Source organism: Centropristis striata, chromosome 11, assembly GCF_030273125.1.
Source record: "Centropristis striata isolate RG_2023a ecotype Rhode Island chromosome 11, C.striata_1.0, whole genome shotgun sequence".
NCBI classification, from domain to species: Eukaryota; Metazoa; Chordata; class Actinopteri; order Perciformes; family Serranidae; genus Centropristis; species Centropristis striata.
This window is the reverse complement of record NC_081527.1, coordinates 27,005,120-27,019,187: the sequence shown is the minus strand read 5'-3', so window position 1 is coordinate 27,019,187 and position 14,068 is coordinate 27,005,120. Positions and strand designations below refer to the sequence as shown.

At 35.2% G+C, this 14,068-nt stretch overlaps 1 protein-coding gene across 1 annotated transcript in view; it reads right to left on the bottom strand.

Annotated features, from left to right (window-relative positions):
- The window catches only part of myo10 (myosin X), a 174,510-nt gene that overhangs the window by 102,875 nt on the left and 57,567 nt on the right, over nt 1–14,068 (bottom strand). The window contains exon 3 of the mRNA XM_059343807.1: nt 5,802–5,960. Coding sequence (XP_059199790.1) covers nt 5,802–5,960 — 159 coding nt within the window. The remainder of the gene's footprint in view (nt 1–5,801; nt 5,961–14,068) is intronic.

Below are 14,068 nucleotides of genomic sequence, written 5' to 3'. Positions count from 1 at the left end.
TGTAAAAATGAAAAATTAAGAAAATAAATCTGCAAGAAACAGTTGTACGAACAGAGTTATTCTTCAGTGACTTGTACTAGGAGAACTTGACTATGAAGGCATATTAGGGCCAATAATATTTTGAGAAAAAAGTTGCAAATTTACTAGATGAAAGTGGAAAATCTACAAGAACAAAAGTCGCAGATTTAGGACATTTAAAGTGGCAAATCTGTGCGAAAAAATTCTCGGGTTTACGAGAATAAAGTGGGGAAAAAGCAACTTTTTTCTCGCAGATTCACCACTTTAAATTTCATAAATCCCTCCATTTTTTCTCATAGATTTGCCACTTTAATCTTGTGAACTTTTTTCTCAAAATATTACCCCCCTCCCCCGGGTCCATATGTTTTTTTTTTTTTTTTACACATTCTGGCTGTATGTAATATCCTCCAATATTCTCTAGGGTTGAAATTTGCAAGTATTTCAATGAGTGCCCTATTAAGGGTTAACTATATCCTTAATCCTTTATCATAGGATTAGAAATAACTCATAAGTCTATCAGAAAAAGGATAAATATGAACAAAATAACAGTTATAAATTATTTGAGGAAATAAATGAGACTTTCCTCGACTCCCTCAGTAGAGGTGTTTTGCAAGCTCTTCCACATAAGCATTAGTTGTGTACCCAAATCTGAACATGTTATTAGAAAGAGAACATAACGTGACAGAAATGTTATACCCAAACATATTTGTAACTATTCAGTAAAAGAGTCCTTCACTGACATGTCTGTGTCAGCCACTATGTTTCTTGAAATAATGAAAAAGTTAAAATCAAATCAATTTGATGTTTCAAAGGCAGGAAAACCGCATTGCCAATTAATATTAGGTTAGGACTTACAATACTATTATAAACTCAATTTTCTATCTGAATACAGATACAGGGACAGACAAAGATACAGAGAGACACCTCGAGCAGAACTCCCAAACACCTGCAAATACACTCGATGATTAAAAGATGTCCACAAATATTTAAAAAAAATGTTTTAGCTTGTTGGAAAGTTACAAAAGAGGCTGACAAGGTTTAGTGCAGCAGAGGGAACAAACACGACCATCCTGATCACAAATACAGAAACAGCCTTTTCACATCCACTGTGTTTTTTTCCTCCAAAGCTAACATGCTCTTAACTGTCCTGAGCCGAGCCAGGACCAGTCTGCTGCTCGCCAAACTCCCCGTGAGGCCGCCACTGTAACACCAGCCTCTAAAACGAGCATCAGACCAAACAAACCATACACCAACTGGACTCGTCGTCCCTCTCTTGGCACCCTGCAGCTACTGGCTGCCACACAACCAGCTCCGTTCAACTGCGTCCAGGTTTAACAACCTAGAACCAAAACAGCTGAAAGTCTCTCTACTTGTTTTGGGTTTTTCATCACCTGGTCAACACTGTAGGCATGGAAACCTCTGAACACTTTAAAGCTCCATGAAACATGGTTAAGTTTTTCACGCTTTTGATTTGTTTCCCCTGATTAGAATAGATTTACTTCACAAGAAGAAAGGCTAACTGAAGTTGATATATTTGCAGTTATGTGTAATGTTTAACACTTATTTCTATGTACCTTTGTTCCTTTACAAACCTGGAAACACTTCAGAATTCAACCACCTGCATAATACACTTAATTTGGTGCAATTAAAGTCAATTCTTTAGGAAATAAGCTTTTTTTTTTAAAAAAGACAACTCTGCCATAAAGTAATCCAAGAAAAACAATTAACTATTAAATGCTTAAAGTACATAATGAGCTCTGTCGTGGGAATACTGTGGAATGAACACCAGCTAAAGGTGACTCGTGTTTTAGAATAACATCATTAACTGTAACACTTAGGAGCTGGCAGTCGGCAACAACTTCTTTTATTCTGAAGCCTCCTCTGAGCTCGGGCTGAGAGAAATCTTATACTTCATGTTGCAAAGAAAGCAGAATCTAAAATGACTATTGGCATAGTTCATGTCTTAACCACAACTGCTCAAAATACAGATCTGATGCAACAGAATGAAACTGACTTTTATTTTATTCTTATGTGGACACAGAAACAATCTAAGAGACACTAAGGATAAAGTCCCACTGGAGAAGACTAGAAGTGATTTCAAATTGTGATAAAGAAGAAGGTAAAATACATTGGAAAGATATTTGAAAAGCTGTAAGAACAGGGGATGAAGTAAGAAAAAGGATGTAAGGAAAGAAAAAATTAAACAACCAACAAGACAGAAAGAAAATGACAGTTCAGATAAAGTATAAAGAGCAACAAAGTTCGTGTAGAGAGGAGGTTGGGTGGATGGATGAGTCAAACAAACACGACTTTCACCCAGGAATTTGGTTTCTAATGCGAAAACAAAAAGTAAATGTTAACTTACCTAATGAACGGAAAAAAGGCCCATAGTAGAAGACTTAAACTGATTTCAAATTGGCAAATTTAATTTTTAACAACATGGTACGTGTAGCAAGAACTTGAAATTATCTAATTTTATACATTTTTGCAGAAAATGTATCTCCCAAAAGTTTCTGAGAGGGGTTTTACTGTGTAGAAACTAAAACCATGGAAACGGCATACAGCCACCTTCTGCAGACCTTTAGATTGTAATGTCAACTTTGCGCCAATGTTAGTCTACCAGTGAGCCACTTTGTAACGTAATGATTGACATTACAATCTACCAATCCTCATCCAATCATCCAGAAAGAGCCACCAGTCACGTCAAAGGTCTGGAGAAGGTGGCTATTTGCCGATTCCATGGTTTCCTTCACCGCTATGTAGAGACTTATAAAGTCCATACAAAGTAAAGCATATTAAGATCATAACTCATATACAACAATTTCCTTACTTACTACTAATAAGCAATAATTCTGAGGTTATTGAGGGAAAACTCTTAGTTAATGGCTTACTGGTTGTATAATAAGGCCATGCAGAATAAGGCATTAATAATTACTTAATAATGACTAATTAAGAGCCAACATGTTACTTATGTGCATGCTAATAAGCAACTAATTAATGTTGAATATGTGTTCCCTAATCTAAAGTGTTACCGAAATATTAGCCGAAAAGAAGATCTGCAGTAACCTCTTACCAAAATGATGGTAAAAAGAAGGTGATAGATAAGACATGGGCCAGGAGTGTCCCTTAAACTGACTCATACATGCTCCGAATGTTTCAAAGTAAGTAAAAAAAGCAGTCAGACTGGTTTATATATTGTTGTGAAATTTGCTGTGTCTCCACACGTGTCTCCTGTATTGAACTCCCACACACCTTCAAGTTCACGTGTGTTTCACACCTGGAGCTGAACCTTCACTGTAATTACCGTTTTTGACAAAATGATATTCACAGAGAAAATGAAAGACACGTCTTCCTTTGCATCCCTGCTACTCAACATCAACTTCCAGCTTTCTGACCGAGCCTCCACCTTCTCTTATCTGGCCCAGTCTAGACGGTTATCTCTCTCTGATGTAATGACGGAGAGACTTCATGGGAGATTCCTGTGCACTTTTAAAGGCAGCCAGTGTTCCCTGACAGCATGATACTGCAGATAGCGCTGTTTGTTTAGGGGTTTTGATTTCAAATGGTCTCTCCATTCTCAGATTTCCCCTGAACATGCCTCGATCTGATTTCAGTATGAAGAGAAACAGAAAGTTTTTACGCTGAACTTGCCGTCAAGGATTTTTTACACAACATCAGATCTGGAGGCAAACAACACACGTCAGAATTAGACATGAAATTAAGTTTTTCTCTGGTTTTCTACATTCCCCCCCCCGTTTTTTATTTTAATTTTAAATGAAGCTAAAAATCTAAATATCCAAGTAGACAGCAGCACAGAGCTCAATCTGTATTGTTTCTTTATATCTATAAAATATATTAAGGTGAGTTTTATAAATACTTATATCAAATGTCTGTTTTAAGCCTTTGCTGTACCTGCTCCATGGAACTGGTACACTATTTATGTAAAATTATGGATTAAAGCATAGATAATATTCACTTTTTAAAAACAATTTTTTAAGGTTTTCTTTTACTGTTTCTTTTATTTTTAAGGTTTTTTTACTTCATTATTTTATTTTATTTGTATTATTGTTTTTGTTTTTATTTTTACTGTCTTTTACTGTTTCTTTTATTTTAAGGTTTTTAAATTATTACATTATTTACCATTTTCTTTTTTGTATTATCATTTTCTTCTTTCCACTTTTCAAGATACATTTTGCATATACATATATTTTTCTTTTTTCCTTTTTTGTTCTCTCTATTATATGTAAATAAAATGCTGAAAATATTTATCAAAAAATGAGGTGATTCTTTTGGTGCTTTTGGTTTTAGGCATTACTACTACTTTAACCTGCAAGATGTTGTAAGCAACTTCTCGTTTATTATCTCTCTTCTTGCTAAATCAGCTAAACTACAACTTCTCCTCTCAAGTGATTTGTGATATTGTGTCACAGAGTCACTCACAAGATCAGCCACTGAAAACTGTTCATTGTCCAAATACTCAAAATCATCTCAGATTAACCTTTACACAGTTGTTTCATCAAGTAGTTTGTTCATTTGTTTTATGTCATCTTGATTACTGTTCAGTTGTTTGGTCTGCTGCATCCAACAGTCTTATCAACAAATTACAAGTGGCTCAAAACAAGGCTGCAACACTGGTTCTTGGTTGTTCTCCAAGTACTAGTGTTGTAGAAATGCATGGACGTCTCACCTGCTTAAGAGTCAAGGATAGACTATCTGCTAATGTGCTAGTATATTTGCATAAAATAATTAGTGCTCAAACTCTTAATTATTTTTATAATAATATAATTTAACACTTAAATACTAATTTTTATAACAAGTGGTGAATAGTGGACTGATTATTCTACCACTACCTGAGACTGTCTCTATGAAGTTGTCAGTATTTTATAGGTCAGTAGTGCTTTGGATCAGTCTTCCAGGTTGGTGACATTTAGGGAAAAGCTGGTTTTAAAAAAAGATTAAGAATGTATTTGATGTAAACACCTTAATTATATGATAATTTTATTTTAGTGTTGTTGGGCTATGTGATACAAGAATAATGCTTTCTTTTTCTTTTCTTACTTTTTAAAAGAAAAATTATAGAATTTTATAATGACTTGAGTTTGTAATGCCTGTGGTATCAAACTTAAGACTTATCTTTTTAATTTGGCTTTACTTGAACCATTTTTAGAGATTTTTCTGCTCATGCATCTTAGTGTTATAACATCTTCTCTTATATTTATTTATTTATTTGCTACTATTTATACTATATATATATATATATATATACTTCTTAATTATTTATTTGTTGTTTTATCTTTTTTATCTAGCTTTTTATTGTTGTTATTATTTACTTTTATTTTTTTTAATCATATTTTATTTTATTTTTTCTTACCTTACTTTATTTTTTATCTAATTAATTTCTAAGCTGCCTCCAGTGTTTCCTCACTGCTCCATGTTGAGATGGAGCTTCCTCAGTTTGTGCTTTGTTTTTAATAGGATGGTGGATGGAGGGTCAGGGTGGAGGGTTGGGGATGGGCGGAGGATGTTTGCTTGTTTCTATGTGTTGTTATTTTTATTATTATTACTTTCTCCTTTTTTATGTAAAGCACTTTGTGTTGCATCTCTCTTGTAGGAAAAGTGCTATACAAATAAAGTCTGATTGATTGATTGAGTCTGATTGGTACTAAAAATGATCGTCTGGACCCCAGGAAGACTAGGTGTCGTCTTGGCTTCAGCTAATGGGGATCCTTTTAAATAAACAAATACACAAAATAAACATTGAAGATCCTCAGGATCAGACTCACATATATGTGTCTCTGCTGGTAACGCAGGAAGAGGTTGTGCATGATGGCGCCGTCGTGCAGATCCTCGAGGGTGGCCATGTCCTCCACTCCTCTGATGCTGCTGTGGTGCATCGGCTGCACCTTCTGTCTGCTGAGAGCATTCTGCTTGTAGGTGTAAACCTGGAGCACAAAACAAGGGACACAAAGGAAGAGAGACATGTGAATATACGTTCTGTATGTCTGGCATTTTGTTTTTTTCCCCACCTCAACAATTATTATCAAGATTACTTTATGCTTCACTAAAAATCAACCAAATTCAAAGCCCTGTTTCAGCAATACCAGCATCAATCAAATAATCTACAAACCTCAGACTGGAAAATTTGGTTTACCCTCTGGGGTCTGAGCCTATTTTGGCCGTTTTTGAATAATTCTGATTTTGCCCTTCACGTACCATATAAAATATGTTTACTATACCCATATTTGGTATCCATTTTTTCTTCACCTATATGATCTGACAATTATCTTTTCACTTTAACCTACTTCATCAACATAATGAGCCCAAAAATACACAAAAATCATGAAATCCGAGTTGAAAAATTATACTATTTACTAAAACAAAATACACAAATATGCTCAATGAACTGTTTTGGAACTTGAAAATGTAAACATAGGATGCAAATATGAACATATAAAAAAGTCAAAATGAAATATACTAAATCTATATACAAAAAAGTCCCATATAAACAGTACTTTTAGGTGTTTTTTTTTCTCCTTGTTAGCTGCAACTCTTCAAAACAAACTATGAGCTACACTAACGCCAAAATATTTCTGCACTATCAAATTAAAACTATCATATCTTTGGTTTTACATGACCTAGGGATGTCAAACAAAAACTGGGAGAAAGGTTCAAGTCTGTACTTTGGAGTGAAGTTGATAGCAGCGCTCCATGTGACCTAGTTTTTTTTGTTAAATGTTACATGATCTGATCAGGACGCCACGATCATAGACCCCAGAGGGTTAATTACTATTATGCCCCATTATGACTAATTTGCCTCATAGCTGAATTTATATATATTGCATGTGCTATACTTAAATTAACAATCTCCACTTAATTCAGCATCTGCTTTTTATTTGTGATTGTAAATAAATGTAGGTAGTAAGCGATTAAGAGTGAGATATTTTCCTGGGGGTAACATTTTTAAGATCATGTAAAACATTCAAATCAAATCAAATAAAAAAAATGTAAACAGTTATTTTTTTAATTTAAATTCAGCCCTGTTTGTTGTTTACAGTAGATTTGGTGTGTGTAAACTTCCTCTATAAGGCTGTCAGGTCATGACCACAAGTTTTGGATTCAGCGTTCTTTGTTTGACTCTATGAGAGATAAGTGCAAAACCTTTTGGACCACAGCAGCTTTTTATACATGGAAAAAACAACTAAAGTTTCCAGAAGCCCTGAGAAATAAAATAAATGACTTGATACATCCAAATATTGTTTAAAATTCAACTTAATAAACAACCAGAATGAGTTTCCCTCAGTTATTCCACCATTCCATCAGGGATGAACTGATGGATGAAGATCACAGAGCAAGTTTACGACCATTTGCAACACATATTTTAGTGTTGCAGTAATAATGATGCATGACAGAAAACAGATGGGAAAAGAACCTGAAACAAGACGGAAAACATTAAGACAGACAGCAGCCTGACTTTCTAATCTTTACAAAGAATAACAAGATATGTTTGACAATTAGAAACTTAATATTTTCTGCAAATAGCACAAGACTGAGCAGAGGTCCAGGCGTAGATGAGGTGATATACAGCAGGTGGTGAAACTGTGACAAGAGTCATAAAGTCAGGTACCTGAGCTGCTGATGTGAACACTTTGACTGACTGGTCAAACAGCTTAACTGTGTGATTTACAGCAGGACACATCCTGACTGACAGCTTGTGTCTCCTGTTACTGAGCAGTGTGGAAGAAAGCCTGGAGGTTCATCACATGTGCAGGAGAGGAATGTTTGCTGATTATTAGGAGGAAATATTTATTTTAAAAAGGTGGTAAAAATAAATTACTGGTTGAAATGTTTACCATGGTGAAACCAGGTGGAGGTGAAATATTTTACTTGTTAAGTAAAAGAATTATCAGCAGTTACATGCATTGTGGTATCTTAAGTAAAAGTGAAGATTTGAAGCAAGGTTATTATAGTTAATGAAAACTAGAACTGGAAAAACCTTTTTCATTAACTGAAATTAAAATCAAAAAGAGAGTTTTTAAAAAAACGATAACTAACTGAAACTTTATTTTGTGATTACAAAACTAACTAAAACGAATTAAAATTATAGTGAAAATCTCCTTCGTTTTCGTCTTTGTCAGCTTTTTTCATACGTAAACCTTTTTGGTTGATATGAAATCTATTTCATCTATCTGGTTTTATGACTTAATAAACGTATTGGGGCTGAGATCGATAAGATAAAGGAAATAAAGGCAACATCTATTGTGACTTATTGAATCTGGAACAAATACCCCATTACAAAAAAAATCTAAAACTAACACTAAAACTAATAAAAACTAAACTAAAACTAAGCATTTTCCAAGAGATAAAAACAAATTAAAACTAGCAAACTCACTCTAAAAACTAATTAAGACTAACTGAATTTGAAAAAAACACTAAAAAACCCACAACTAAATAAAAAATAAAACTAATGAAAAATCCCAAACTATAATAACATTGATTTGAAGAGGACTAAAATATCCCTTTTACAGTTTGGGGTGATTGTCATGCATTTAGAAAATTTAAAGCAGCAAAGGAAGACAGAAATCAATAAAAAATTAGGAAATAAGCAAATAAGCAAATGTAGAAGGAAAAATAAAAGACAGAAAAGAAGGATGTAGAGGGACGGGAGGGTGGTGCTGTAAGAAAAGTAGAAAGTCTCCAAAATGGAAATAAAAACCTGAACCTGTGCACACACGTACAGAGTCCCATTATTTGTATCCTGTGGGCAGAAGCTTCCTCTCCTGTTTAGCTCATGTTTCATCACAGGTGACATATGGCACATAGCTGAGGTTAATATGACCCTGGGTTGCTACATGAAACCATAGTGAGGAGCTGGATGTGAGTTTCAGCAGACGGCTGCTTATTATGTGTGTCTGAGGAAAAGGCTGAGCAGATTCTCAAGACAAAAAGAAGAGTCAAAACCGGAGAGAACTGTTTCAAAGATCACTGCAATTAGGGCTGGGCGATATATCGATATATATTTTTTAATGTGATATGGAATTAGACCATATCGCATATATCGATATGGTTCAATTTTTTTGTTCTTTCTTCATATATAAATGCTGCCCTTTGTCATATTTAGTTTAGTTTTGTAATGTTTGTTATTCTTTTCTCATATAAATATATTTATTTCGGAAAAAAATATCATATTTGACTTTGACTGAACATTTGCTCTCACTTTGCGGTAAAAATATCGGAATATATATTGTATATCGATATTCAGCTCAAATATATCAGGATATGACTTTTGGTCCATATCGCCCAGCACTAACTGCAATCTCAAATCCTTTCACTCGATAAAACTCATGTTTTAATTATTACAAGACGCAGACCTTTCCTAAATATAATTTATCCACCATTTATCCACTTTAACTGTCTGAATGAAAACAGCATTGTAACAGATGTTTTCTGACGTAATCACGAAGAATACACATTTTATCGTAGAAAAAACTGTAAAAACAGGTTCATCTTTGGAGTTTAAACTTTCCGAAGGTCCTTGAACAGATCATTGGTTACGAAAGTTTCCATTATCAAAAGTGACCAAAACAAAGCTTAATATCAGGATATTTCTGTCAGAATCACTTCTGCTGAGACAAACAGTCATGTGACAAATATTCACTGAAAATCTGTTTACACAGAGCAGAGAGGAGAGGACAGGAGAGGCTGGAAACAAGACAATACTTCAATATGTACAATATGTAGAGCAAGCTTTTTCCCCTAATATTATTGACTCTTGAAAAAGTGTTTATATATATATATATATATATATATATATATATATATATATAATTTATTTATTTATTTTTACATTATTTAAAGAAATTATATCAAAGAAATTCAACTTGTTCTGCATAAAGACGTTTGAGTTGTTCCCACTTCTAGCCATGATTGTGCTGATTCCATAGAGCTGCAGGACTTATACATTTATATATATTCTATATGTTGCAGTGAAATACAAGAACACAGAGTAGAGAATGTAAAACGATCAAAAAAGTGTCCCAAAGCAGCTTATTCAGAGGGTTCAAACCTCATTCAGGTGGCATCTATGAATTTAATTGTAGTCCAGTTCATGAAATGCCTGTGAGTTTTCACTTTCTGCCCAAGAAATAAATGTTTTCATATTAAGATTTAGCCTTGAAGCTTCTGTAAAGACTGAGGTCAGTTACAGGGAGGAACTTTAGTCAAAACTTTTCTCAAAGTCTAAACTTCAGTATCAAGGAGAGAGGACAGTTTATATTCAATGTGTCTAATGATTACAGTAAGATATAAAAACATCTCCAGATATGACAGACAGTCAGAGGGTTAAAGGAGGTGAACTGTGCAGTTATGTATTTCCTGTTATTTATCATCTGCTTTTCAGACTCCGGACATATTCACTCCAACATATCAGTGCAAGAGATACAAGTAGCTTTAGAATAAAAAAAATAAAAGTTTCTTTTTTATATCATCATTATCATTCACTGTTTTGCCCTCAAGTAATGCTTTTATTTTGAATTTAAGCCTCCGGTATTAAGCCTTTCAGTTTCATTTGGAACAGAGGAACTACGAAAAACTTCTTCAAATCCCCAAAAAACTATGCTGCAGTATCACTTAGACTTGTCTTTGTCAGAAAATACATGAATATTTAGGGAAGCCACTTTAACATTTAGACAATGAGAGTATTCTTCTGACTTCTACAGTCTCTGTAAAATCAGCTCAATGTTTTCGACCACAGGGCGTCAAGCTGAGAGAAAGAAGAGCCAGAGAGTTAATAAAGAGAAGACTTTAAACTGTCATGGCCCTAACTCTAACTCTAACCCTCTGTAGGAGGTCTGCAGCCTGCAGCAGGACACACAGGAGGAGTCTTCAGCACACAATGAGCCGTCAGCTCACACAGCAGTCGGATCAGACTCACTTAATCAATGCTGATAGAGTTGGAACTCTGTCTGACTCTGTGTATCTGTTGTTTACATTCTGTTTTTCTGTGAAGTTTTTTTAAGCTCGCTTCTGCCTGGAAACAGCAGAGCAGCCAAACACGGTGCTGCCTCAGCCTTTTCCACAAACAGAAGCACCACAAAGACACACACAAAGACACAGGTCCAGCATGATGCACAGTGATTTCTATCTTTTGTGTTCTGTGACCCTGAAAAGCAAAACAATGTCTCCTGGACTCCTTGCCACAGGTGTGTTTACATCTTATGTTCTCAGCTTTAACCTCAACAGAGAGGCTCTCTCCACCATGATTTAATTTAAACTGTCTAAGGGATAAAAGCTAAACAAAGGAAGATGGGGAAAAGTATTTTTATTAGGGCCGGGACTCAATAAAAAAAAAAATCTAATTAATTAGAAGCTTTGTAATTAATTAATCGAAATTAACCACATTTTAATCGCATATAAATATTCGACCTGAGAACAGTGAGAAGCAATTTTTTGAAATTTTTGGTTTTTTGGTTGGCCCCATCATCCACGGGGCCAACCAAAGCGCTCTCATCAGCTTCTTCCTTCATGTTCACTGTGGTTTGTTGTTGTCTGAACTCATGAACGCTAGTTGGTGCTCCATTATAATCAGTCCGCCTGAAACTCATCCAGTGAGAAACGTTCCGCGGTGCAAAAATAAGTGCGATTAAAATGCGGCAATTTTTTTTACGCATTCATTTTTAATTAATTAATCTTAATTAGCGCGTTAAAGTCCCGGACCTAATTTTTATGCTTATTTTCTATTCTTCTTATCCACCTGGTTGCCTGAGAAACACTAGAATACCAGAGAGAATATCTCCTGTTCTAATTTTAACCTGATAATCAGCTCTTTTTGCAGCAAGCCCATTTTCTAAAGCAGCTTTACTGTCACTTGCAGACAAAATAATATTCTCCAGCCATCTTTGCTAAGATCTTCAGGGAAAAAAAGCTAAAGTTTCAGCAGTAGGACTTCATCAAGATTCCAGCTTGAGTTTATGGTTTTGCAGAGGCCAATAAAATACCTTCAATATCTTAAAGTCTAACGTTAATATGCCCTGAAAGATATGTTTAGTCAAAGAAAAATCCCAGTTAAAACTTTAACCCTTTATAGGGCACGCCTGGAAATTGAAAATGTCAACCCTGAAGTGTTATTGGAGGATATTACAAGCCTTTTTGCAAAATGTTTCATTTTTATATTGCAAATCGAGGTCAATTGAGTCATTATTATTATTCTATTTATTATAGTCTCTTTCCCACAGCAACCCTAAATAGACAATAACACATCATTTGTATCCATTACCACTTTATTATCTTTTTAGACTACTTATTACATATGCGTAATGTCTGAATGTCTTTTTTAAAGCACCTTATATATGAGAAGCACATGTAAATTTAGTTGTATACTTTTTTAATACAATGACAATAAAGGAAAGCTTGAATCTTGTTGATTTGCTGATTGGTCAGATGCCACAGTGTCACTATCTGTGATGTAGAAATCCATGTGGTTCTATGAGCTCCAGAGAGCCAGGAGACCTGTTATAGGTGTCCGCTCAAGTTACCAAATATGGTTCTTTGCCTGATAAAGGGTTAACTCTGTTACTGGTGATGTATTTTTGTCTCGTCTGTTTCTTCTTGTGTGGATAGTTGAGGATAATCTGAGGATGATCTGGTTGTCTCCATCAACTAATCTGCCAAAAGAAGTACAACCAGAAGAAAACAAACAAACAAACTACTAACAAACAGACTTACTAATATAAAATGAAAGTCAGAAATGTACACACACACACACACACTCAGCAGTTGTGTGAAGCTGGTAATTGACCTGCTGTGACCGAGCGGCTCAGGGTGACTCTTCCTGAAGAAAGCTGCTCTCTGTCTGAGCAGTCAGTCACATCTGACCACACACACACACACACACACACACACACACACACACACACACACACACTACACAAGAGACGCCTTAAAATAAAGCTGAGCTAAATTAAACTGATCGCTGGTGGTCATCAGAAAAATAAACTCTTCCCCTCTGACACTTTAGTGACCTGGGCTGGACTGCTTGAAGAAATGAGCTACACTGTTTAAACTGAGAAGTGGACAGTTACAGGGAGATAACTGACTAATGTTAACTCACTGGCATCCTAAAAAGGATTTGAAACACTGATGGCTCTACATAACGGAGGAACAATGAAGAATCAGACACACAGTCTTAAATTCACCTGACTAGCATGCTTCAGCTGCACCAGAGCAAGCTGCAGTTCCTTTATTTGTAATTTGCGGCACCTGTATATAACTCCTCCCATTTCAGCAATCATGCTAATCAACGTAAGAACAAACAAAACTCAACACACCTACTTATTCCTAGATTGATAGTACAGTTCTTGACAAACATGTATACACTTTTTTTTAGTTATTGAGTTTAGTTACAGACTTTGTTAAAATATCTGCCAGCATGTCTGCTGTAGGACAATATTCAATAGTTATTTTTCCATCACCAAGTGCAGATCGAACAAAGTGATATCTAATATCAATGTGTTTACTCCTTTGACGACATACAGGATTCTTTGACAGAGCTATTGTGCCTTGATTGTCCTCATAAATTGTCACTGGTGCATATTCACATTGATTGTCCATTCCATTCAATAAATTCACAAGATACAGGCTTTCCTGTGTAGTAGCTGCTTCACATGTGGATAAAGCAACTGTGGGTTGTTTCCTAGACTTCCAGGAAACAATGAGCCCAGTCTCAGATAAACTAAAGCAGTAACTGTTTACAGTCAACACATGCAGTGAGCCCTGGAGAGGACTGTAAACACACCTCCACCTGTCCTGATCCTGCTGCACCTTGGTACAACTACTTTTTCACAGATTAGCATCTTTCATAGTGTTTGTTTTATTGTTTAACACCTGATCTGCATCTTTTCACACAGTTAAATGGGCGTCACCAGCAGTTATCATCCCATAAGTGTAGGTGAGTAGATCTACTACGTTGTTATCAGCTCATTCAATGACCTCTCTCTGTTTCGTTACATTTCACTTTAGTTTCTTTTAGGCTACAAAAACGACTTCTCCAAGGTTA